This window comes from Triplophysa dalaica, unplaced genomic scaffold (genome assembly GCF_015846415.1).
Source record: "Triplophysa dalaica isolate WHDGS20190420 unplaced genomic scaffold, ASM1584641v1 Contig13, whole genome shotgun sequence".
NCBI lineage: Eukaryota > Metazoa > Chordata > Actinopteri > Cypriniformes > Nemacheilidae > Triplophysa > Triplophysa dalaica.
The window spans coordinates 119,110-146,243 of record NW_026622647.1 but is presented as its reverse complement, the minus strand read 5'-3'; the positions used below and the strand labels follow the sequence as shown (position 1 = coordinate 146,243).

Below are 27,134 nucleotides of genomic sequence, written 5' to 3'. Positions count from 1 at the left end.
CATAACACAGAAATACAGTATTTCACCACAACTGACCAATCACAATCAAATATTCCAGACGTTAAAACATTGAACATTTTAACATCCTTTAAGGTGTTGCTGGTCACAATGCAACATTCTGCAAAGTACACAATCTTTCATTACACACTACAGTTTAAATGTGTGACGCCCAACAAGAGTCAACCTCAGATTCTACTGATCAAACCTACATTTAACCGCATTATATGCATGGTCTATGCACCAGGGAAACCAGCATGACATTCGTTTGAACTCGAGAACAACTCGAGGATCAGGATGAGTTCAAAAAAACATCTTTCTTCATAATATTTCAGACTTACAATATCAACAATTTAACACACTGCATTCGGAAAAAAACTGGGCTGTTTGAACTCATGATTGAGTCAAAATGAAAACAGGTGACCATGAGCTGAAAAACAATGCAGTCTTCATCTATACGTCATATTTAATGCATTGACAAATAACAAGCTGGCACGCATTAAAATAGTTCAAATTAATTTCAACAAATTCAAATTATCGTCATATAAATTGTCTTTCTTCAAAGATAAAAAAATACTTCTTAAAGAGGACAAACACCAGCAGTCTATCTTCCCAACATACCTTTAAAAACACTCAGCTGTGCCAAATGGCAAAAATAAGACAAAAGACTTCTGTAAATTAGGATATTAGAAATGTTACACGGATAACACGTGTTTATTAACTATGTTATGGTGTGAAGTGTCGGGCAATGCAAAGTCAACCAGGCGTCAACACACAAATAGGGTGACACGCCGTACATCCTTCTCTCAAAACACCAGACAGCTTCAAACACAACTCACTGAGGTCTGAATAGTGAAGACTCATCATATCTTATCTTGAAGACCTGCAGTCACAGGTGAGTAAAAACAGGGATTGAACACAAACTGTGTTATGGCATAGTTAACAGGTGCACGCAATTTATGCACAAATATAGAGACACTGTGTGTGATTGTGTCATGTGTCCCCTTGTTTGGTGGATTATTTATGTCACCACAAACCGAAATGATTTTAGCACATGTAACGGGTACTAGTTTTGGTGCAATGTTTAGAAACTGCCACATGTGACAAAATATAACAGCATTTTACCTAAGATACAGAATTAGAGAGTGTTGAAGTCAAACTAAGATAACATTTATTAAGACATAAGAACAAACTCTTTGTGTGCCTTTATCTACATTTTTTATGTATTAAAGAATTTGCTTATATAGCCTAACAGAGCTATACAAGTAGGCCTAAAATGTAAAATTTTAATAATCATTTAAATGAAGAAAAGAAAACGCATGCCACACCTAAAACGGCAAAAATATGCATCTGAGAGAATGTTGTTAAGATAAATAATAACTTTTTTTCTGCTTGTTATTGTAAGGCCCCCCAAAACATCATATCATATATTCAATATTTCTGTCATTTTGATTCTTGACTTGGCTTGTCTGTCATTATTATTACTCACTGAACTAATATCAGCTCTTGGGTATACCTCACATAAAACATTTTGCATAGTTAACTTTTTTTTAGCACTTTTTAAGTATTTTACACGTAAATGCAAGGTTTAAGTCCTGCTTAAAATGAATGTTAAATAGTGCAGCAACCTTTCGTTCTAAATCAGGCAAAAAGTTGTTTATTGTCGGCATAAAATATAAATATATATTTATAGGTCTCCTCTTACGTTAAACATGAATAATAAATTTTATCCTTTGAGATTTAAAATAAAGCCGTAAAAACACCGATATATCATACATTTAACAGCACTTATATATTGAATAACTTAAATATATTATTACGTCATTTATCGTACATTTCATGTATATTTGTTAAAGCTTACGGTTAAGTTGTAGATTCGTATTTCCACTAACTCAAATGACAGATGCGCAGGTCTTGGATCAACATCACCGTCAGTATCAACCTCAGAATCACAAAACTTCCTCATAAATCCATCTCAAAAAACACTTCTTCACTTCCACATACAGCTATCATCGCAGTTCTGCTCAAATAAAGACACCCGGTGCCCCACGAGTGTGTTTTAAACCGCGTTGGCACGCAATGGTGAGTGATAGCGCGAGTGGAAGTCAGACAACTGTCGGGCTGTGACACGCGATCAGTCGCGAGATGAGTCGTCTGCAATTTCATGTGACACTTTATTTAAGATATTTCGTGCATTTATTCGCCGCAAAACGCACCTGAAACTAGATGTGACATTTTATGGGTGACGCATCTGTCAACAGTGTTGTAAGAGTTTCCATAGTTACGGAATTTGTTGCTGTGACTAGACTTTTTGATATTAATTTATCGCATGTGATTCGTTGCGGGATGAAGCATTTACAATGAAAAAGTTTTTGTATTCGATTAAAGCGAGCATTTTATTGTATAATGTATGTCCCAGAAACGTTCAATTGTCAAAACGACTCCATATAATTGCACATAAAAAGATTAAGAATTATAATTTGTCAGATAGTAGCCTGTCAGATACATTTGTGCAAGCAAAGGTTCTACGGCGCATTGTTAACAACATTAATTGTATTCGTATAAAACACACACATTTATATATTTCAGTTCGTCCAAAGGACTCTAAATTTATACCAGTCATTGGTTCATTCGTATGAAGCAAGAAAGTCAGCTAATATTAATCAAACATTCCCCATTAGTCAACAATAACCAGCCAACTAAAAAAACGCCTGCGCTTCTAAATAAATGAGAAAAATAAAATATATGCGCATGTAAAACCACAATTTTTTTTAAACACAACAATAAATATATATAAATATATAAATGTATTATTCATTTATCTGTCATGGCTTAGGTATCATGTTTTTAATGGATTGACCTGGCATAGTTTAGAAACTTCTCACGCGCGCCCCCTAGCGGCGTAAAACCGCAAGAACAACAGTTTTAACGTTCCAGTCGTCTTGGCCCAGTTGAAAGAAACCCCTCAAGAAAAATCGTTGTAAATCTAAATGTATAGGCCCTCTTGACAACAACCTTTCACACAGGTAGCACATTAAACTGATATGATGTTCCTCTACCATGTTTCACAGGTATGGATTACAGCCCAACAACAGATTATCCTCTGTACACTGATGACAACTTCAGCGATTTTATTGAGCCATGTGAAGCCAGCAAAGAGCAAAAGCAGATCACGACCGTGATCCTGACCACAATCTACCTCATTGTTTTCTTCTTAGGCATAGTTGGAAACGTGCTGGTCATTGCCACCTTTGCGCTGTACCGCCGTCTTCGTCTGCGCTGCATGACCGACGTGTTTCTCTTCTACCTGGCCCTGTCTGACTTGCTCCTTCTGCTGACTTTGCCATTGCAGACGGCCGAGACTCTAAACGACATTTGGGTGTTCGGCGAGGGGCTCTGTAAGATAAACCGCAGCATGTACGCTATCAACACCTACAGCGGCCTGCTGCTTTTGGCGTGCATTAGCGTTGATCGTTATTTGGTGGTGGTCCACACGAGGGCCGTGCGAAAGCTGAATTCTGGGACGCTGTACTATAGCACACTGTCTGCCACCGGGGGTGGCGCTGACCTCTGTCATTTTAAGCCTGCCAGAGCTATGCTTCTCTTCTGAAATCACAGAGATGGGTACTAATAAAACATTATGCAGCATGGACGTGTGGGCGGAAGATGTGAGTAAATGGAAGTTATGGGCCAAAATAGCAAAGATCGCAGGGTTTTGCATTCCATGCGTGGCAATGGTTTTGTGCTATAGCGCTATAGGCCGCGTGTTGCTCCGTGCAGGTGGGAAATGCTGGCGTAGACAGAGGACTCTGCGTCTCATGGCGTTGCTTGTTGTCCTGTTCCTGCTGTTTCAGTTGCCTTACACTGCGGTACTTCTGATCAGAATGTCCACACCCAAACCAACATGTGACCAGTGGAACAGGGTCAACCTTGAAGAAGAGATCACACGCGCCCTGGCGTATGTGCGTTGCTGTCTCAACCCCTTGCTCTACGCTCTGGTGGGTGTAAGGTTTAGAAATGACATCATAAGGTTGTTGACTGACACCGGGTGCATGTGCCTGTCTTATCTAACACCACAGCATCACAACGGAAGCTCCGTCACGCCCTCCTCCCCTGCCCCGACCCTTCTGTCGCCTCAACCGTCCACCTACACAATCACACCAACCGCAAGAGAAGAAAACACAGCCCAGACCTTCATTTTTCCAGCGCCCAGGTCTGATAAAATGAATTTGGTCAAGTCTTGGTGCCATAGTGATCAATAAAAGGCTCTGAAATAAAACAATACTTTGTTCGCTTAAAAAAAATGCATGGTTTTGCTTTAAAAAGTTTATAATCTTCGCTTTTTTTAAATGCTTATTCTACTTTCTATTTTCAGTTGTTCATTAGTAAAAAGTTGTAAATAATACAATTGGAAACATACTGTTGTTTTTTCCTATCTACCCCTAAACAAAATGATTTTTTAAGAAGTTACCAATTGTTATATTTTAATGCTGTTTTATACAAATGCAAATAAACGTTGATCTGCAAGTTTGTCGTGAATCTTCTTTGTTGGGAATCTTCTTAATTGTGGAAAAAGATCACAGAATGATGAAGCTGTGCACCTCTGAGCAAAGTTGTAGGCTATATGAAGAAATGTTGAACAACCCATTTATACTGATATCACTCCACTTATAAAGGGTTTTAATATATGTTTTATTGGAAACAAACAGAGGATGTAAAGGGTAGAGGACAGAAAGCATAGATTTCTCACTTCAGTACAAGCTGATGGGTCCTCTAACAATAACTTTAAGGAACAACATTTTTTGCCTTAATGCAGGCACGCGCACACAGTGGTCTCAGCACCTTGCACTTTTCATTCATCAAGAGAAGAGGCCATTTTTTAATTTTTTAATAAATTAATAAATATTCCTGTTTGTGCACAGCTCTATCTAACAATTATATTCATCGAAAAAAATAGCAGGTCAGGAGACAGGCAGGCAGCAGCCCTTTCCAGGTTTAAATAAAAGACTTTAGCTACAAGTGCTTCTTCATTACAGCAAATAAGACAAAAGACATATAATTACTGTAACCGCATTTTTGGATGTCTGCGTAATAGCTACAGAAACTGATACAATCTATTATATCATTGTTAAGAACACCAACATCAAAACATAAGGAAAACCGCAAAGGCTCATTCAACGAGGGAAGATTTATTAAAGTAGTCAAAAGAAACAATTTTATATGGGGAAAGTCAATGAAGGACTAAATAAGTCGAAAGCTGCTGGTTCAGCCCCACAAACTCTGTCGAAGCCTCGCGCCGTTTCGGGTGCAGCACAAACGGCCACTAGAGGGCAGAACATTCCTAATAAACTAATACAAACGCCGTTTTTTTCCTTTCGTTAAACTTCTTTCCAAATATGCAGAAATATATATAAAGTATAAACAACATAAACTAAAAATCTTCTTTCATTGAAGATTAATACAATAGCAAAGACACAATAAACATAAAATAAAACAAATAAATAAAAACATAGAAAAAAGAATAACAATATAACATATCTTAACCTACAAACAAATAAAATATAACAAAAAGAAGAATAAATTATGGCCATTAAATTACAAAAAGTTTGAGGAGCTTCTTATTTTGTGTTTTAACATTTAAAATGGTTTGAAAAAATGTCTGTACGGCAGAAAGTAATATAAGATGATTTCGAAAATGCGTTCATTTGTTTTTTTGAATGTAAAACTTGGCTTAAGTAATAAAAAGCTTAAGAATATGTTTGTTGTTCAGACAAATTTAAGGTGTTAAGGTGGAATTATATTCACCATCTTAAAATCAAACTTGAATGAAAGGGAATAAGGGCAATAATAAAACAAGTGTTTAATATCCTCAACAAATGCATTTAAAAAAGTTCATCTATCAAAAACTGTATGTACACATCTACACACAATTAAAGGGGCAGTGGTCGAAACAAACAAAAGGACAGTAAGATTTGGGGCAGGAGAAGACATGTACACGCTCTTAGAAATGTCTTTCTTATTATCACACTGTAGCACTCAGTAAATATGTTCATATATGTTTTGTGTTGTACTATGCGAGAGTAAAACTCTTTGAAAACATTTATAGTAGCCAAAGCCATTATAATATTTTCACAATAATGGTGATTTGTTGAAATTTCTACATTTTTCAACATTATTTGCTGCCAAAATAGATATTTGTCAAGAATTGTGTGAAAGAACCCATTTGCAGGCAGCGGCAGTGAAGAAAACCCACGACAGGATAAAACAAGACACGATTGTTATAGAGGTTAGATTTTGATGTCATGAAATTGAGGAAACCCCCCTGGGTGTCGGTCAGAGCACAAATAACAAAGAGACAGGTTTGTCGGTTTTATGTAGTGTATTGAAGTCAGATGAATGTCATAGTTATTAACCATCAAACTGTATCCTCACAGGCAGAGGTGTCCGTTTAGAAATAAAAGTACATTAAATAATAAATAAACTAACAGGGTCTTAATAATGTAGTGTCCAGATTTAAATCAGTGCAGTTGCAATCACTGTTAGGTGCACATCTATCAAAAGGTCAGTTATCAAAATGATCTGAGTAACCATATCTTACAGTTAAATTTAGAGAAGCTATTGTTTCACATTTATCGTAAATAATATGCATATACATAATGAACAGAATATAACAGAACGCAACCATAACAGTATTTATCTGTAATATCAATATTATTTACTCTAAACATGTTAATAAGTAACTGAATTAACAACATGTTAAATTATATTCTAGACCGGGGAAAAATATATATAAACCGATGAGGGCATGTCTATGCGAAACCGACTACAGGAGTTTTAAAATCATGAAAGATAAAAAAATCTGGTTGCAACACTCATATAAAAAGAATCTTGGGAGATTATTTTATTTATATTCTTAAACGACTCACCAGTGTACAAATAAATATATACATATTTTAAATATCCATAGGATCATATAATGCAGTTTTGTAAAAGGAGATAGTAACCGCTTTAAGGGGTTTATGTGATATGATTCAATGTGATTATAGGATACAGCATAAAAACAAACACATAAACGCATGTATTTGTGCCTATAGACAAATAACAATCTGTTGAACGAAACTACAAGCTGCGCGTTAGCAGTTAATTTACATTTAAACCCGACGCGACATCTGCCCAGATCTTTTCCTTATCTATGCGGTTGTGGTATGTTTTTTAGGATACATTATAAAGACGATCATGTTGTTGCCTCAAGTTGTTCCTCCATGCATACAATATAGGGGAGAGCGGGGTAAGTTGTCACATGGGTAAGTTTTCACACTGTCCATAACTCCAACACTAGAGGCTCTATCTCAGAAATCAAATAGCCGGTTTGTGTGACTTCTTCTTCTATAGTCAATTTCCTGTTCACATGTGGTCAAGATCGCTCTCATCTGATATTAGCACGATTTTCTTATTTTTCTGCGTAAAAAGTAAAAAATTGGCACTATATATTTTATGCAATACAACTTTGTTAGATATGAATGATAAAAATTATTGTAGTAGAGTAGGCGGGGCGAGACCGTGGTTCGAGTCCGGTGAGTAATTGTGAATTAGCGCCAGCTGTGCGCACACCGGGCTCGAATCACGTAGGAGATGGGAGCATAAAAGGAACGAGCGACCGGACCGTCGAAGAGAGAGGACCGGGCCCGAACTTGTGTTTGTATTTATGTTTATGTTATTTCGCCGGCGGTCGTCCGTGAGGGGACTGTTAATAAATGTTTAATGTCTGCCGGTTCCCGCCTCCTTCCTTACATTTTATTGAGATTTGTTAAAATTATTATTTTGCACAAAATAGAGGAGACAATAACATGTCTTTTGATACTTTAGTTGACGTGCTATGTTGAGCTAACCTTAAGATTTAGCCACCTTTACCACACATGTCAGTTTGGGGCAAGTTGTCTCAATGACTTTGGGGCAAGTCGTCACATCTGACAACTTGCCCCAGTACAAATATATATAGACATCATAGACATCGGCTCCGACCATAAGACAGGTCTGTCTACAGGCCACTAAATAGGCGCATCAAAAGCGCTTGTGATTCCTGGATGAGGAACATCCCAGGGAGGACAATGTCAAATTATGACATTCCTGGGATTGTGGCAATTGCCTATCCTCTGGCTGCAACCCCCTGGACATTCAGGTTGGCTTTAGGGTGGCTGGGGTTCAACTTTACAACAGAGATGTATTTCTGGAAACCAAGTTTGCACCATCCAACGTCACAGATCGACCTATTCAGAACGCTGCCCTGCCAGGCCCCAGCACCAACTCTGCTCTGTCTAGCATGCCCAGTTATGCTTCTGCTTCCACCAGCTCACCCTGACCCAGCAATGCTATGGCTGACAGCAGGCTACCAACTCCAGAGGACATCCGACCATATCAGAATGGATCTGATTAGAGAACGTTTGAGTTAAAAGTTAAAAGTAATGCGTTTTGATTGAAATGTGTACAATTTGGCTTGAAATAATTGTTTTATCGAATTCTCTAGGCATGATTGTTTATATTTCCAGTTCTGGTTTGAATATAAAAATGAAAATCAATATTCACAATTAAGAAGTTGTGTTCTTATTTTTAGATAATCTAGTGTGGCAACTTACCCGCCGATGGGGCAAATTGTCACAAGTGCACATCCTCTATTCAACCGTCTACAACTCCCAAATGAGATAAGATATGCAAATGTAATGAATACAAATTATGTGCCCAAGACGTCATTCTTTCATTTGGTATAACATTTATACTGCTGTGATTAATGGTGCTCAGTAAATGTTACACAATGCGAAAAGTGTGACAACGTGCCCCGCTCTCCCCTACACTCGAAGGAGCTTTTCGACATTTGTAAAGGTCTGTAAGTCATCTCCGTCATCTTGCATATCTGTCGCTCATTGTCTGTAGCTAAAGTACCAACGTCATCACCCCGATTTAAAACCCTAAATATCAAACATGTTTGATATGACCGGGGCGGCTAAGATTTCTCTCGGAGCAGATCGGGTCACATTACGTAATAATCTGGGCCGAACCTCGGGCCCGATCGAGGTTCTGTGTCCGATTTCTTCAAAGATTCTCGGGAGCGGAAATCGGGGTAAAATCTGGCCGAGAATCCTCTAATCTTAGCCAGGCTGCCTGCCGGTCTGTAGGACAATGGACAAACACTATACGATCTTAAGATATAACCGATTCGTCAACGAATGCCACCATACCACTTATTTGTATTATACAAACAAACCTAAACCTAGACCTAAACTGTCTATAATGAATTTGGCTTTTTTAAAGTTACTGTCTTCATGCATTACTGCCTTTTTATGCATAACAGGCACACAGTAATTCGTGAGGACGCAAAAAGGTTCTCGTGAGCACTAAAAACATTTCGCGTGCGCACGTGAAACTATCGCACGAGAAACGTCTTCTGATTTTTTTATTTTCACCAATGTCCCTTTCACGGCTGGTTAAGAACCAGTTTTTGATGTTACATTTTTGCACGGCAACCAACATAATGCATATAGGACGATGATTCATTTAGGAGAGATGGACAGCATTTGCGATCCTTTACCCTTCACACAAATTCAATACGTTGGTTTCATTAATAATTCACCTTAAGTGGTCAGTGTGATTTTTCCGCATTCTTTTTGTGTATTTGACCAATAATTTACCAGCACTAAATGTTACATGCTTGAGACAGGCCTGCTCTGTGATTCTCACAGGTCTCTATTGTCTGAATGCAACATGGTTGATAAGTTTCAGTCAGATTTTAGGCTATTCCACATTACAAAGACTGCTTTGTTGAAAGTAAGAAATGATACCCTTTCTTGAATCCCGGGACGGAGTTATCATAGGCCTACTTCTTTTGGATCTTAGTGCAGCAGATCCCTACATCTAATTGGGAGGCATTCAGGGGGTTGCATCAAAATGGTTTTCCTCATATCTCAAAGGTCAAACATTCTCAGTTAAAATGGGTAAGTACAATTCATCATCAACACGGATCGCATGTGGGGTCCCCAAAGGTTCCATTTTGAGTCCTTTGCTTTCGTTTTTCTTTTCTTTGCTTATATCATGAAAATTACTGAAGCAATTGCTTTTGTATCTTCAATGTGTGTCACAGAGATTGTAAACCAACTAGGTCCCAAATATCTTACATAACAAAACAAAGTCAAAAATCTAAGTGTCGTCTTTGATTCTGACTTAATATTTGATAAGCAGATATATTCTGTTGTTTAATTGAAGCTTCTTTAATCTCCGATCTATCGCTTAACTAAAACAATTTCTCTCAAAGAAGTACTTAGAAGTAGTGATCCACTCACTTATTACATGGCGGCTTCATCACTATAACTCACTATAGGGGTCTATCTCATTCCTCCATAAGTCGCTTGCAGCGGGTACAAAATGTGGCAGCTAGACTGCTTACGGATAATAAGAAGAGGGAGCACATTACTCTTGTGCTCATTTCTTTGCATCGGCTGCCAGTTAAACACAGAATTGATTTCAAGGTTTTGATGTTGGTTTTTAAAACTCTATATGGGTCAGCACACCAGTTCATTGTTTACCTGCTTAAACCACATTCTGTGGTAAGATCTCTTCGCTCCGGTAATCAATTGCTCCCTCTGTTCCCTGGTCCTGCTTAAAGAGGCCGATAGAGGTTTTGCAGTAGTAGCATCCAAACAAAGGAATGTGTCACGGATTTCAGGGGAAGAACCCAAGCGCAGGCAGCAGCGTTGAAGGGATTAACAAACACCCTTGATGGGGGAAAACTAAACTAAGAATGTCTACAAAACAAACACTTCCCACGAGGGGGACAAAACAGGTAACCAGAGTAACTAACAAAAAATATATAAACTTTGACTTAGACAGGACTAACACTAAATACATACAGGACTAGGTAAGGCAAGAGCAATATCCAAGACCACTTACAGACCCATTAAACAAGTAGTAATACAAAACGAATGAGCACAGGACAAGAGACGAGAAGGCATTATATAGGGGAGAACTACACAGGATCATTAATAGGGAGCAGGTGCAGGGATTAAACACTCAGGAAAAGTTAAAGAGGAAACGAGATGGCGGGAAACACAGACGAGACATGAGAAAGCACATGGCTAGCCAATATATAAACAAAGCCATGTCCTTCTCACACGAAACCCTAAGGCTATGCCATGACTCCACTGCAAGAGCAAGAATAAACATGACATGATAGAGGAATCATGACAGGAATGAACTTCCAGATGCCATAAGATCCTCTCCCTCGTTAGCATTTTAAAACTAGATTGAAGACTTATTTATTCTCTTTAGCCTATGACATTGCTTGAGAACATTTGGGCCGTACAGTTAATTTTTTCTGTTGGCCTTTATCCGTATTTCATTTTTTTTTTTCATTCTTTTTCAGCTATTATCTGTTTTTATTGTTTATCCTAAATTATACTTATACCCCTGTACAGCACTTATTCAACGATCGTTGTTTTTATAAATAAAATAAACGCGAACTTGAAACGCTAACACTTTACAGGTTCCCTTCATAAAGCATTTATAAATGTGTTAATTAAGGATTAATAAATACTTTACAAATCAATTATAAATTGGTTATAACTGCATAATTAAAAGGGGGATAAATAGTGCCAAATAATGATGCAAACCAACAAAATCAGAAAGTTTCATTAAAGAAACATGTTGGAAATTGTACAAGACAAATGGACTGGACAGCAAATTATAAGACAGGTCTGAGAGTTGTGAGACGAAAGAAGATAAGATAGCACTCACTTAATCAAAAAAAATGTAAAAAATAAATTCTCAAAGAGCTCAGATGACGGATGCTTAAAGAATGGGATTTCGGATGAATTACTGAATGTATTGATGAAAATAAACTAGGTCTATGAAAGTGTATAAAGATCAGGTCAGAAAAATATTTTGGTGTAGCTGACTTTGCTGCATTCTGAAATTTAACAAAACTAATGGAGCTATTAGAAAATGCACTAAAAATCTTGACGTGATACATGACATCTCCATATTTAGAAAACCCTCTATCACATAATTTATTAGATCAAATTGACTCACTGTGAAATGTGTCCATGTACTGTGTAGATTCATAATGAATTTCAGTGGCCAACTGTCTTACACACTTGGGCAGTTCCCCACAGCATGTGTCAGTCTGGTGGTGTCCACTTGACAATTGTGAAGATGATTATTCATAAAGCTGCCTCGGGATCGATTGGCTTACTTATTCTCTTGAGGTCCTCGTCTGTGCCACTGTGAATATGTAGCTTCATACACAACAGTTAATTGTCTCAAATAAACTCTTAGTTCAATCTTGCAACTTTTCCAAAAAACGTCCTTCAGAGGAGCCTCTTAAATAACATAATGAAAGTACTCTGCCTGTTAGGATTTAATAAAGCTCAAGTTTGTAATTCTGTTGGTTTACGTGAGATGATTCATTAAATAAAGGTTTAGAAGGAACACCTCTCAGAAATATATATTATAGGTGTTTCATTATTATTTGGAGCACAAGGATTACTATATGAGGGCTGTAGAACTGAGTTATAAAATATGTTCTAGAATATCTTCATTTGCCTGTATTTGGGTTCAAATCCAACCCATTTCATATTTCAAATACAAAGATCATACAATCCTTATCACTAATGAAGCCCATAATTCATTATAGGCTTAATATTGAAAAATTGTGCATAAATCATTTCCAAATAACGTTTAAATATTTTATAATTTTATATTGATATGTCTTTAACAATATATGAATAATCATGATAATTATTTTGAACTATATTATTATTATTATCTAAATTAATTTCTTTTTTTATACTATGAGGTATAATATACCTGTTTACCTAAACGTCTCATGCACTCTTACACACACACCTTTCTGTGAGGACCAACAGCATTCAGGGTTTACCTCTAGCAGATCTCACAAAACATTACTATATAAGCAATATGATTTTGTTTATCAGAGTCTAAATTTCGCTTTTGTGTCAGTTGACTCATGTACCAGTCTTTTTTTTCTTCTGTTAGAATTTGTTCTATCCCTTCTGTATCAACATATTTCTCCTCCTCCCAAAAGTGAATATTAATTCTCTTAGTTTCAGACAGCACACTTGTTATATGATCTGTATTTAAGACTGAATGGCTATGCTTCTCTCATAAGCGAGACCTGGCCCCTCTTCAGCAATCCAAAGGGTGATTCAGTGATCTGTAACATAAATAAATAAATAAAAGCAGAAAGTCACTAATGGGGAAAAGATTCTCGATCATAGAACTTAACCATTTATTTGTGATCATATAAATCATGGGACAGAAGCTTCAAAATCATGGGTCTTAAACATTCAATCTTCAATCATCAATTATGAGTAATTAATCTGTAAAAAGCCATACTAAGAAAGGAAAGTCTTAAAGCAAAGAACTCAAAAGTACCCAGTTTGCATTTAAAACCAATGAAGACGAAGTTTCAAAATATGAACTCAAACAAAAAATCATTTAGTATTCTTTGATTTATAATACATGCATAATATTTGTTTTAAATAATCCTATTATTTATTACCATTAAATTAAAATAAAAAATTTGTTCAGAGCAATTTCAAATTGAAACAGACTTTAAATAAGATCATCTACTTTTTTTTACAGTGTTATATATCTTTATTTTTCCTGAGAAGTGGAGGGTATGTGAGTCGTGTGGGTGGCCTCTAGAATCAGCTTTGCCTCGGGCCTCCAAATGATTAGAACTGGACCTTTTGCTTCAGCGAGATTTCACTGGAAACGTTGAGAAATCCATCAGATGTGTCACAATCACAGGACAGTTTGTTCTATGTGTTTTATATGTGTTGACAGGCATGCTGTATGTGTGTGTATACTGTATGTATTTATTCATTATTTATATTGCTTTTAAGAACTGCGATTCTGCAACCATGGCAATTATTTTGATATTGCAACTTATTGGTTTTTTTACCTCTACACCACCTTTGAGTTTTATTTCAGGAGCATCATACATCATACATCATAACACTGTAGATTCAGTCGCCTAAATAAAATACATTTTGATGGATCCGGTTCATTGGACAAGGGTGCAACATTTAAAGCAACGCAATTCCCACACAACACAAATGTGATTCTTTACAGTTTTTGGTCACACTTCAGTATAGGGGACAATCCTCACTATGAACAAACCATTAACTATGGCTTTTCCCCCAATTAACTCTTAATTTGTTGCTTATTAATATTTAGTTATGCAGTTATTAGGTTTAGGGATTGGGTTGGATCAGGGATGTAGAGGTCATGCAGAATATGTGCTTTATAAGTACTAATAAACAGACAATATGTCAATAATAGGCATGCTGTTGTGCTTTGGCACAAAATGTATTCAATGAGGACATCTTTCAACACAAGAAATCTTTTCCCCCATGAACTGAAATCTAAATGGATCATTTAGCACGTGATGCTTCACACGATGAAAGAATGTTCAGAGGTTTTGAAGAGATTGACAGTTTCACTGATCAGAAAGCGTTATGCGTTCAGTTATTGTGTTTATTGTACATATACTTTTGCACACCATATCAAAACACATGCGATTTGCCTAAATCAATAAGAAACTCAAGTTTGATGTGGTTTTATTGCTAATATGACCTTTTACACCACAGATAAAATAATGATGGATTAGTCATTGGTTGCCCTCAATTGGTTTTACCTTATTGTGAAAGTAAATGTAACAGCTAACAGCTATTCAACCTCAATCATGTGAGACAGTCTAACAGAAGGATGGACATTATCAAGATACATTTGTTCTTACGCACTTAAACTCTTTCTTGTCCAATTTTATTACTATTTTCTAAACTAAAGCGAGTGAACTGTGAAAACGTGAGAAATCTTGAAAGTGTCTGAATACATCTTGGTTCGTGTGAACATACACATGTAATGATCACAAAGAACAAAGAAACACATTAACCATGACACATCCATTTGAATCATTTCCAGCTAAATTTCAGTGAAACAGCCCACACACATTCCTCTGATTGTGAAATGAGAACACGTGTGTGTCCAAACGTATGGATGTGTAATTATTCAATATGAATATTGAGCTTCTGAAGAACTGCACTTTACAACTATTGCAATTATTTTGATATTGTAGCTTATTGTATTTTAGTTTTTACCTCTACACCACAGAAGAAGTTGAATCAGACTTTTTATAAAATGTAAGTAAAAAAGAGTCTTAGCATTCATTGAAGACTTAAACCATGAATTATTCTCTACTTTCTGGATTAGAAAAGGTTGGTGTTTATCATCAATTTAAAATAAGGTAATGTTGAATAATTATTGATTAATATTTATCAAAACCACATAAAACTATAAATAAACTTTCTAAACTTTAAATAATTGCAGGTCATCAAAACTGCACAGTTTACAGACATTAGTATATTTTTTCTATAATGTCAGTTCAGTAAATAAAAATATATTTCCCACTACACAAAATACAGGTTTTATCTAAAGAAGTTTCATTTAACTGCCTTTCGTAATGCATATTACTATCAAACTTCATTTCAAATGCTTTGTTTGTTCATTCAATTTGTCTCTGGTTTTATCTTATGTAGACCACTTATCACAAAATATTAACATGTAAACACACGAACAGAAGATGTGCTGCAACGCGCTGCTTTAGTCCTTTAGTCCATGTTTTCACATGTCTATGTTCTCATTTCACAATCAGTGATTCATGTGGGCTGTTTCAGTGAAGTTTCATCCGTTGTGTCTTACTCCAGTACAGTATGTTCCATATGACACAACATGTAACTCTGAGGAACTGAGAAATCCTGTTCCAGATATTCAGCAAAATTTCGCTGGAATTGGAGACAAATCCATCAGATGTGTCACACTCACAGTATAGTATGTGCATGCCCATATATGTATACCAACATACAGTATTGGTCTACAGTATGTATGCATATATATATATATATATATATTTATATATGAAGAGTTTATTTCCAAAAGAAAATGTTTTCTCAATGTGCTTTCCAATCAATATCAATCAAACTGTTGATGGTTTGTTTTAATTTCAGCCATAATAACCAAAAAATACACCGAACTAACACAATAAAACATGATAAAATACTAAAAACATCATTTTTCATTATCTCATTTTGGAAACTCTTCATATGTATATGAATTATTCGATATTTATTGTTTCTTAAGAACCTCTAACCCACAGACAAATCAGATAACTACACAGTTTACATACATTCTATCATATTTTTGATTACGTACATCACTCAAAACTGCAAAGTATATTTTTCACTACACAAAATAAGTTTCTAATCTATATTAAAACAATATTGAAGATTTTTAACTGCCTAGTTAAAATGTATATTACTTTCAAACTTCCTCCATTCATTCATTCATTCATTCAATATCATGCAGATATTCTGGACAGTAGGACAGGAAGATATTTAAATGAAAGTTTTTTAAATGAAAGTTTTTTTAATAGATTTTTAAAGAAAAAAATGTTTGGAAAATGAACATTGTTCTAACACCCACAAACCTCTTTTCATTGATAACTTCATTGCAGGTCAATAAACATCAAGAACACTTGAAACCCAGTAAGCAGGAGATGCTGTTTTATAATAAAGGTAGTCTTAATTCATTTATTTTATACTTGTTATATTTATAGAACAAATCTGTGCATTATTTGGAAAATGAAATGAGATTATATTTTATAAAATTAACTAATTCATTTCCATTAATATAAAATGTATGGGATAGACACGTTTTATTTCAGTCTTCAGCACCAAATTTCAATGACTTCAACACAATCTATAGTTTCAAAATGAGATTTATTCCTAAACATTATAGACATTGAACAATTACCGGATTTATTGCAGGATATCAGTACAGTTATTATCGTTTTATTTGTAGTGTTCTTGTTGTTTTTGTATTAATTTTAGTTAAGTTTTTAAAGCAGTTTTGTTATGTGCATTTTTCTCAGGCATTTTAATTATCATTTAGTTTGATGAAAACCATCTTATTCCATTATTTTATTTGACTTTTAATAAACAGAAGCATTTTAATAGTGTTTATTTAATAGAGTGAGATGAAATTGCTATTATCAGTACAGTTATTATCGTTTTATTTGTAGTGTTCTTGTAGATAAATTAATATATTTTGTCGTTGTATTAATTTTAGTTTAATTTTTAAAGCAATTTTTCAATAAACAGAAGCATTTTAATAGAACAAGTTTCAGAGTGAGATGAAATTGCTCAGTAAATAGAAGTTGTTTCTAAAGGATGTCTGGGAATTCATTCATTCATCATGTGTGTGTGAGGATCTGATGTGATCCCTCTAAAAAAAGTTTCATTTATTTCAATCTATGCAGAATTGGGTATAAAAAGGATCAACCCAACCATTGGGCAGAAATTAACCAATGCTGGTTTTTTTTAGCCCAGCAGTGGGTTTGTCCATTTTTTACCAACATTTTTAAGATTTGACATGAGATAATGATGCAGTTACATTTACGTATTGCAGACGCTTTTATCCAAAACGACTTACATTGCATTAACCTATACATTTATACCCACAACCTTGCGTTGTTAACACAATGCTCTTACCACTAGCTACAGGAAAGAAGAGATCATTAAAATGCCATGCTGTATAACTGAGTTTTGGTAATGTCTCAATGAGTTATGATCTATGTCTGTGACAGTCTTCATTGTCTGCATATTTTACGTCGATTATATTTGCCTTCGAGGGATACTCATAGGCTTTCTACTAATTTCTGTTGAAATTTAACTGAAGCTTAAAAAAGTCAGACTCGTATATTAATTAAATAATTAAATAATAAGAATATTAAAGGAGTTCCCATCTAGTCTTTTTTTGTTGTTCGTAATGCATTTAAAAAATATTTTTTTAGTAAAATTGTAGTTTTGTAATAATTGTGAAGTGCACATTTATGTTTATGTCTAAATAATGCTGATAATAGATGAAATAAAAGGAAGTAACTGCCAATCAAAGTATTGCATAATGTGAAGAGCCGCTCCGACCCGTTGTATTCTCCACCCACCATCTCAAATGAGCGCAGTTTACTGCCTATATAAAGACAGAGATTATCAGACTAAAACACCTGAAAACCACTGGACAGACACACACCTGATACTCAACGCAGGTATGATGGACAACATTCTTCTTAACTTTATTCTCTCAATCTCGAGTAACACTTGTAGCATTCAGATTTTATCAGGACAATTAGAAACATAAACATTTATTGAACAAGTTAATGTCAAGTAGTTTTCACATTACGATGAGTGATTGATATTTCAGGACTTTTTTAACAAAAGCAACTCTTAAGTGTTGTAAAGTTTAAAGCTGAATTTTGTGCTAAACTTTATAACACAAAGTCTACTTATTGTGATCTTCTCTTTGGTTTTCAGAACGCAACATTATTTGGAAAAGGATCAAGAAATGTCTGGAAAAAAATGGGTTCTCCTTGTCGCCGGCTCAAAGGGCTGGAAAAATTACAAACATCAGGTCCGTGCTTGTTTTGTCATTTTCATGATAATGAATCCTCTATGTGTGCTGTCCTTCAGCTTGTATGTGATGACTGTAAATACACATGGAAATCATTTGTTTCATTTGTGTTTCAGGCCAATGTGTGCTGTCACTATCAGTTGATTAAGAGACAAGAAATTCCTGATGATCAGATTGTGACGATGATGTATGATGACATCGCTGATAATCACAAGTGAGTAATATTTTCAGTTTTGTATCGTGGTTGAATGTAATAGTCACTGCTAAACATTAACCTGTTTATGAAACAACAGTGTAATGGAGCCCTGACACATTAGCTTCTCAGAGAGAAATAGATACTATACAGTAAATTCAGTCAAATTCACCATCACTGCTCCAGTCATTAGAAAAACACTTATAAGTGTGTTAGACTTTTTCCTTTTATATTTATTGTCATGTAACACATCAAGTGTAGTGCAGTGTAAGTGTAAAGTACAGAAGTCTGTTTAAAAAAAGTTTTAGAAATGAAATAAATAGTTTTATCAGTTCTGCAAACAAGTGATCATAGAATATAGAAAACAGATTGTTGGAAATTGTATTTCACACTTTTCTTCTCTTTCTCTACCTGCAGTAACCACCACAAGCAACGCATTCTCAGTGTACTGGGTAATGAAAACGTGTATAAAGGAGTTCTGAAGGATTACACTGGAAAGGTAACGTTTGTAATGTCAAATATTATGTTGATGTTTATATTCAATATCTGAAAACTATTTTGACTTATGAAAAAAATGATTTTACAGGATGTGACCCCACAGAACTTCCTGAATGTTCTTCAAGGGAATGAGTGCACTAATAAGAAAGTCATAGACAGGTCTGTTTGTCTATTCAGAAGAAATCTTTCAATGCTATACAGAAAGTGTGTGTGTGTCTGCGCGTGCGTGTGTTTGTGTGTGTGTGTGCGTGTGTGTGTGTGTATATCTACATATATAGGTTTTATATGTTAAGTGACAGCACCACTTGCAGGTCAAAAAGCAGTTTGATCAACTTAGATTTTGGAAACTGTTCTCATGGTTGCACGTTTTACAGTACATGACCTTTTGCAGTGTACTTATAGTTCTTATACCCAACAAAATAATGATAACCACACGTACTTAATATGGGTCAGGTATAAGTTTAGAGGTGGGTTTAGGGATAGTTATTACAGTTACACACTAGTGTACATGGATAACAGGACTGTAAAATAAAGTGCTAAAATAAATAATCATCTTAAAATTTTTATTTAATGCAGTTGTAAAGATGACAACATCTACATCTACATGACCGGTCTAGGGACGGAAAGCACGTTTGAATTTCCTGAGGAGTCTGTAAGTATGAAAAGCAAAGACTCGAGAGACTTTTAGGAGGGACACGATAAACATTATATTTGTAATAATAATAATAATAATAATAGTTTTTCGAGTCACTTTGGATAAAAGCTAAATGACTAAATGTGTAATAATGAGCCATAATGTTATGATATAAAATAACCATCATTTATTGTCAATAGTTTAGTCATTTAGTGATTCACTTTTAAAACAAAGCAGCATTCTAATGACCAAACTGATTCAAAATTTTATATATTGTATATATAATATAGTGAAAAGCAAAGATTAATTATGAGTTAAGATGTTATTTCAGGGTTCAAGATGTTATATGTGAACACATGGATTAAGACATAGACCTGTTGTGTTTAAATATGACAACCTGTTGACTTCTATAACATTAATTCTGTTTTTCTATGACAGCTTCATGCCAGTGAATTCATTGAAGCAATTCAGAACATGACTGCCCACAATAAATTCTCCAAGGTACATCAATTCATATTTACATATGTTTAATAAAGAGATTCTACACAACTTGTGTAAATGGGCAAATGCTCTAATGAATTATCACTTCAATATTAAGAACTCCTTCCCCTCATATGATTGTAAAGCGCTTTGGCTACAGCAATACACAATAAAGCACTATTCAAATGATGATGATGATCTGTATATAATCTTAAAAGATTCAGCCATTGAAACATACAGAACAATCATCAAGCAACACCACAGGAGCAATGATAGACAGTAAAGATGAAGCACCCCTTCTGTTTAATAACATATTGAACCTAAATGAGAGCAAAGATCTCTTATCATTTTAAAGATCATTTAAAGAGAATGAACTGCTGGTCATTTTAAATATCTTCATTATGTTTTGTTCTGCAGATGATCATATTCGTGGACAGCAGTTATTCTGCAAACTTGTTCAAAAACCAATTGACTGACAATGAGAAAGGCAAGTTAAGCTCCCTTATAAGGCTCACGGTGGTTTTTATTTGAAAGTTCTGTGTCTATAATCCATTTTTTTCATCTTTTCTGAATCTGTCATCCATGCAGTCTTTGTGTTGGCTTCATGTTCTCGAGGTACTGAGATCACTCCCACTGATTATAACAAGAAGATAGACGTCTTCCTCTCTGATAAATTCTCATCTACTTGGTTGCACTTCCTTGATCAGGTTTGTGCTTCTTGCTGATGCATTTATAGGATAAAATTCTTCTGATCTCATTTCATTCACAAAGCAGACATGACAAATATGTGTTTTTGTTCACAGGCTGACTATGAAACACAAACATTCGATGATCTGTCGAAGGACAAACAATCTAAACACATAGAGGAGAATCCTGGTGCCTGTCCCTGCTTTTTTGGGAAACTGGTATTAAACTTTCAAAAGTTTAACTCATAACTCATTGTTATTATTTTAACAAAACACGATTGAAGCACACACAGTCACATTAATGTTTATTTTTTGCCTTTAGGACGCGACGAAGCATTTCCTTAATGAGTTTCTGCAGAAGTAAACAGCTAAACTGCTCGGCCTGTTTTTGAAGAAAACAACGCAAGAAAGTGTAATCGGAAGAGCTCTTGTGTTTGTTTCTCTAGATTTATGATTAGAATTAAACTGATTGAAGCATAACACACGTTATCATTCAAATAAATCATTAAACAAAAATTTCTGGTTTTGCGTTGAATATATGCTAAAAAAAAAACATTCTGCTGTTGACCAATGCTGCATGTTTTTGATCAAATAGAGCTTGAAACTTCAACAATAAAACTGGAATGGGCCTAAAAATCACAGTGTGAGCTTCTTTAATGTCTTACGGTACATTAAGATCTCAGTTTGATCAATTTAGAATTAGGATAAACAAGCAAGTTGATGTGGAAACCAATAATCATCCTAATGTAAATATATTGCAGCAAAACCAATGTCTGCTAAACTGTAAAGTAAAAATCACACAAATAAAGTTTTGATTAAAGTGATAGTGGTTCATATTGAAGTAATAGAAAAGAATCAGCAGCAGGTGCAGCTAAATATTGCTGCGCTTTCATTGCAATGTCAGTTGTTAAAAAGATTTTCGGCAACATAAAGAATGTCGTCTTTCATTAAATAACTCCATAAATATTTCATTTGCATATTGGACAACAGATTGGGTTTGTTTCTTAACAACTGACAGTTAATCACATATTAAAGTTATTTGGCTTTAGTATGAATATCTTAGTTAGTATGTTTGAAAACAATTGACAAAATTCACATTTAGAAGATATAAGCTTTGATAACTTCAACCGATATGAATCAACAGTTCTGAATACATCAATCCTTTCTATTTATCATCAGATGATCTGTCCAATGAAAAGCTTTTAAACTATAAACACTCAACCATATGAGTTTGAATTCAGAAAGTTATATCATCCCAAACGAAATAGAAGATAGAAAATGAAAGAACTTTCAGGTTTGGGTGGACTGTCCTTGTAATAGCTGAAAACAATGAACTAGTGTTAAACTAAATAAATATTAATCTCATTAATAATATACATACTTGTATTTGTAATCTGTATATTGGAGTTCTGAAACACCAGACTTTGCGTTTGCTTCGCTGTTCTGCCTCCATCGAGAAAAGAAAAGCTATTAATGTCGAAAATATGTGTCAATTCTGTCCATGTTACAGAAGTCAGCTGCTAGAGGATGAGCCTTAACACACATGTAAAAAACATCACATCATCAACTTTCACAAACTGTGCGTCTGTTGAAAGCTAAAACCCTCTAAATGTATGTTCTTTTTATTATTGAATACACTTAAACACATTATTTTGGGTGACCTATCCCTTTAAGAAAACGGTATTTAAATGAAATTACATGAAAAACACAACACATCACTGGTGAAGTGAGCAACATACAAGCAAAAAGCACAATAGAATAAAACAGTCGCCAAACTTGTGTGCAGTGCTTATTTTTTACATGAAGTTATTTGTATTTCTATTTTCATTGGAACTCTTTTTAAACAAAGTCGATACGGATTTTTGTCTTCACTTTATGGATTTGTTGTTCCAAACTGACAGTATTCGTCATATTTGAACATTAATAAGAATGAATTCAGGTATTAATTCAATCTGCTCAACTCCTGATGTTTATGGCTCACGTCACGAATATTACTATCAATGTTCTCAGTGTAGTAATAGTCAATGTCTATAATGGGTTAAAATATTGAGCTGCATTTACATCAATTTATGTGCATTTTGTGGACAATCCAAAAGGAGTAAAGAGGTCAGCAGAAGGACACAGTATAGTCAGTACTGTAGATTCCAATAGAAACAGTCTGAAAAAAAAATCAACTTTAGGGCCTTGATAAAACTGGACATGCATTCTCTGACCCATATTATTAGACCTTTAGCAAGAAAACAGGGGAATTCTTCATTCTGTATATGAATTCTTTACATATTTACACGCACACTCAATGTACACACATCATGTAAACACAATAACTGAAAAGAACAAACTATTGATATTGTATCAGTAGTTTTGATGTTAGGATGGTAGCCTATTCAAAACACTTGACACTGGGCTCCTCAACCTGCTATGCCGTTCAATTTCAAAAGGTGTCCAAATAAATAAGTAATTGAACAAGTTCTCTTAAAAGAAATATGTAGCTTATTTCAGCTTTATTTTGTTCCTCAAAACAAGTTACAAAATTGAGGACATTTCCTTAAATTAAAAAGAGAAAATAATATCTTGGTTTTATTAGTGAAATCTCCTCAATATTATTTATAAAACACTAAACCACAGCTTCATTAATGAAATATACACACTATTTTTAATCATCACATTAATTTTTTTAATGGAATTTACAAGACCCATGATTCATTTTTTACAGTGTAGATTTCTCACTTCAGTACGGGTCCTCTAACAATAACTTTAAGGAACAACATTTTTTGCCTTAATGCAGGCACGCGCACACAGAGGTCTGAGCACCTTGCACTTTTCATTCATCAAGAGAAGAGGCCATTTTTTAATTTTTTAATAAATTAATAAATATTCCTGTTTGTGCACAGCTCTATCTAACAATTATATTCATCGAAAAAAATAGCAGGTCAGGAGACAGGCAGGCAGCAGCCCTTTCCAGGTTTAAATAAAAGACTTTAGCTACAAGTGCTTCTTCATTACAGCAAATAAGACAAAAGACATATAATTACTGTAACCGCATTTTTGGATGTCTGCGTAATAGCTACAGAAACTGATACAATCTATTATATCATTGTTAAGAACACCAACATCACAACATAAGGAAAACCGCAAAGGCTCATTCAACGAGGGAAGATTTATTAAAGTAGTCAAAAGAAACAATTTTATATGGGGAAAGTCAATGAAGGACTAAATAAGCCGAAAGCTGCTGGTTCAGCCCCACAAACTCTGTCGAAGCCTCGCGCCGTTTCGGGTGCAGCACAAACGGCCACTAGAGGGCAGAACATTCCTAATAAACTAATACAAACGCCGTTTTTTTCCTTTCGTTAAACTTCTTTCCAAATATACAGAAATATATATAAAGTATAAACAACATAAACAAAAAATCTTCTTTCATTGAAGATTAATACAATAGCAAAGACACAATAAACATAAAATAAAACAAATAAATAAAAACATAGAAAAAAGAATAACAATATAACATATCTTAACCTACAAACAAATAAAATATAACAAAAAGAAGAATAAATTATGGCCATTAAATTACAAAAAGTTTGAGGAGCTTCTTATTTTGTGTTTTAACATTTAAAATGGTTTGAAAAAATGTCTGTACGGCAGAAAGTAATATAAGATGATTTCGAAAATGCGTTCATTTGTTTTTTTGAATGTACAACTTGGCTTAAGTAATAAAAAGCTTAAGAATATGTTTGTTGTTCAGACAAATTTAAGGTGTTAAGGTGGAATTATATTCACCATCTTAAAATCAAACTTGAATGTCTTTCTTATTATCACACTGTAGCACTCAGTAAATATGTTCATATATGTTTTGTGTTGTACTATGCGAGAGTAAAACTCTTTGAAAACATTTATAGTAGCCAAAGCCATTATAATATTTTCACAATAATGGTGATTTGTTGAAATTTCTACATTTTTCAACATTATTTGCTGCCAAAATAGATATTTGTCAAGAATTGTGTGAAAGAACCCATTTGCAGGCAGCGGCAGTGAAGAAAACCCACGACAGGATAAAACAAGACACGATTGTTATAGAGGTTAGATTTTGATGTCATGAAATTGAGGAAACCCCCCTGGGTGTCGGTCAGAGCACAAATAACAAAGAGACAGGTTTGTCGGTTTTATGTAGTGTATTGAAGTCAGATGAATGTCATAGTTATTAACCATCAAACTGTATCCTCACAGGCAGAGGTGTCCGTTTAGAAATAAAAGTACATTAAATAATAAATAAACTAACAGGGTCTTAATAATGTAGTGTCCACATTTAAATCAGTGCAGTTGCAATCACTGTTAGGTGCACATCTATCAAAAGGTCAGTTATCAAAATGATCTGAGTAACCATATCTTACAGTTAAATTTAGAGAAGCTATTGTTTCACATTTATCGTAAATAATATGCATATACATAATGAACAGAATATAACAGAACGCAACCATAACAGTATTTATCTGTAATATCAATATTATTTACTCTAAACATGTTAATAAGTAACTGAATTAACAACATGTTAAATTATATTCTAGACCGGGGAAAAATATATATAAACCGATGAGGGCATGTCTATGCGAAACCGACTACAGGAGTTTTAAAATCATGAAAGATAAAAAATCTGGTTGCAAAACTCATATAAAAAGAATCTTGGGAGATTATTTTATTTATATTCTTAAACGACTCACCAGTGTACAAATAAATATATACATATTTTAAATATCCATAGGATCATATAATGCAGTTTTGTAAAAGGAGATAGTAACCGCTTTAAGGGGTTTATGTGATATGATTCAATGTGATTATAGGATACAGCATAAAAACAAACACATAAACGCATGTATTTGTGCCTATAGACAAATAACAATCTGTTGAACGAAACTACAAGCTGCGCGTTAGCAGTTAATTTACATTTAAACCCGACGCGACATCTGCCCAGATCTTTTCCTTATCTATGCGGTTGTGGTATGTTTTTTAGGATACATTATAAAGACGATCATGTTGTTGCCTCAAGTTGTTCCTCCATGCATACAATATAGGGGAGAGCGGGGTAAGTTGTCACATGGGTAAGTTTTCACACTGTCCATAACTCCAACACTAGAGGCTCTATCTCAGAAATCAAATAGCCGGTTTGTGTGACTTCTTCTTCTATAGTCAATTTCCTGTTCACATGTGGTCAAGATCGCTCTCATCTGATATTAGCACGATTTTCTTATTTTTCTGCGTAAAAAGTAAAAAATTGGCACTATATATTTTATGCAATACAACTTTGTTAGATATGAATGATAAAAATTATTGTAGTAGAGTAGGCGGGGCGAGACCGTGGTTCGAGTCCGGTGAGTAATTGTGAATTAGCGCCAGCTGTGCGCACACCGGGCTCGAATCACGTAGGAGATGGGAGCATAAAAGGAACGAGCGACCGGACCGTCGAAGAGAGAGGACCGGGCCCGAACTTGTGTTTGTATTTATGTTTATGTTATTTCGCCGGCGGTCGTCCGTGAGGGGACTGTTAATAAATGTTTAATGTCTGCCGGTTCCCGCCTCCTTCCTTACATTTTATTGAGATTTGTTAAAATTATTATTTTGCACAAAATAGAGGAGACAATAACATGTCTTTTGATACTTTAGTTGACGTGCTATGTTGAGCTAACCTTAAGATTTAGCCACCTTTACCACACATGTCAGTTTGGGGCAAGTTGTCTCAATGACTTTGGGGCAAGTCGTCACATCTGACAACTTGCCCCAGTACAAATATATATAGACATCATAGACATCGGCTCCGACCATAAGACAGGTCTGTCTACAGGCCACTAAATAGGCGCATCAAAAGCGCTTGTGATTCCTGGATGAGGAACATCCCAGGGAGGACAATGTCAAATTATGACATTCCTGGGATTGTGGCAATTGCCTATCCTCTGGCTGCAACCCCCTGGACATTCAGGTTGGCTTTAGGGTGGCTGGGGTTCAACTTTACAACAGAGATGTATTTCTGGAAACCAAGTTTGCACCATCCAACGTCACAGATCGACCTATTCAGAACGCTGCCCTGCCAGGCCCCAGCACCAACTCTGCTCTGTCTAGCATGCCC

The 27,134-nt window shown here is 35.0% G+C and overlaps 1 protein-coding gene and 1 pseudogene across 1 annotated transcript; both read left to right on the top strand.

Moving 5' to 3' along the window:
- Positions 1-820: 820 nt before the first annotated feature.
- Positions 821-4,432, top strand: LOC130417090 (C-C chemokine receptor type 7-like; annotated as a pseudogene).
- A 13,608-nt stretch (positions 4,433-18,040) lies between these two features.
- On the top strand, positions 18,041-21,444 carry LOC130417099 (legumain-like). Its single transcript, XM_056742401.1, has 11 exons — positions 18,041-18,169; positions 18,435-18,531; positions 18,648-18,745; positions 19,142-19,223; positions 19,311-19,381; positions 19,799-19,874; positions 20,295-20,357; positions 20,754-20,823; positions 20,925-21,043; positions 21,140-21,241; positions 21,345-21,444. Exons 2-11 carry the CDS (start codon positions 18,466-18,468, stop codon positions 21,384-21,386), a joined length of 789 nt encoding a protein of 262 aa, XP_056598379.1. The 5' UTR covers positions 18,041-18,169; positions 18,435-18,465; the 3' UTR covers positions 21,387-21,444.
- The last annotated feature ends 5,690 nt before the right edge of the window (positions 21,445-27,134 follow it).

Excerpts from the sequence above, each read along its gene's own strand:
- LOC130417099 (XM_056742401.1), top strand. The coding sequence starts at position 18,466 with ATGTCTGGAAAAAAATGGGTTCTCCTTGTCGCCGGCTCAAAGGGCTGG. Across the intron at positions 19,382-19,798 it reads AATAAGAAAGTCATAGACAG|TTGTAAAGATGACAACATCT; the intron begins GTCTGTTTGTCT and ends TATTTAATGCAG. Across the intron at positions 20,358-20,753 it reads CCCACAATAAATTCTCCAAG|ATGATCATATTCGTGGACAG; the intron begins GTACATCAATTC and ends TTTGTTCTGCAG.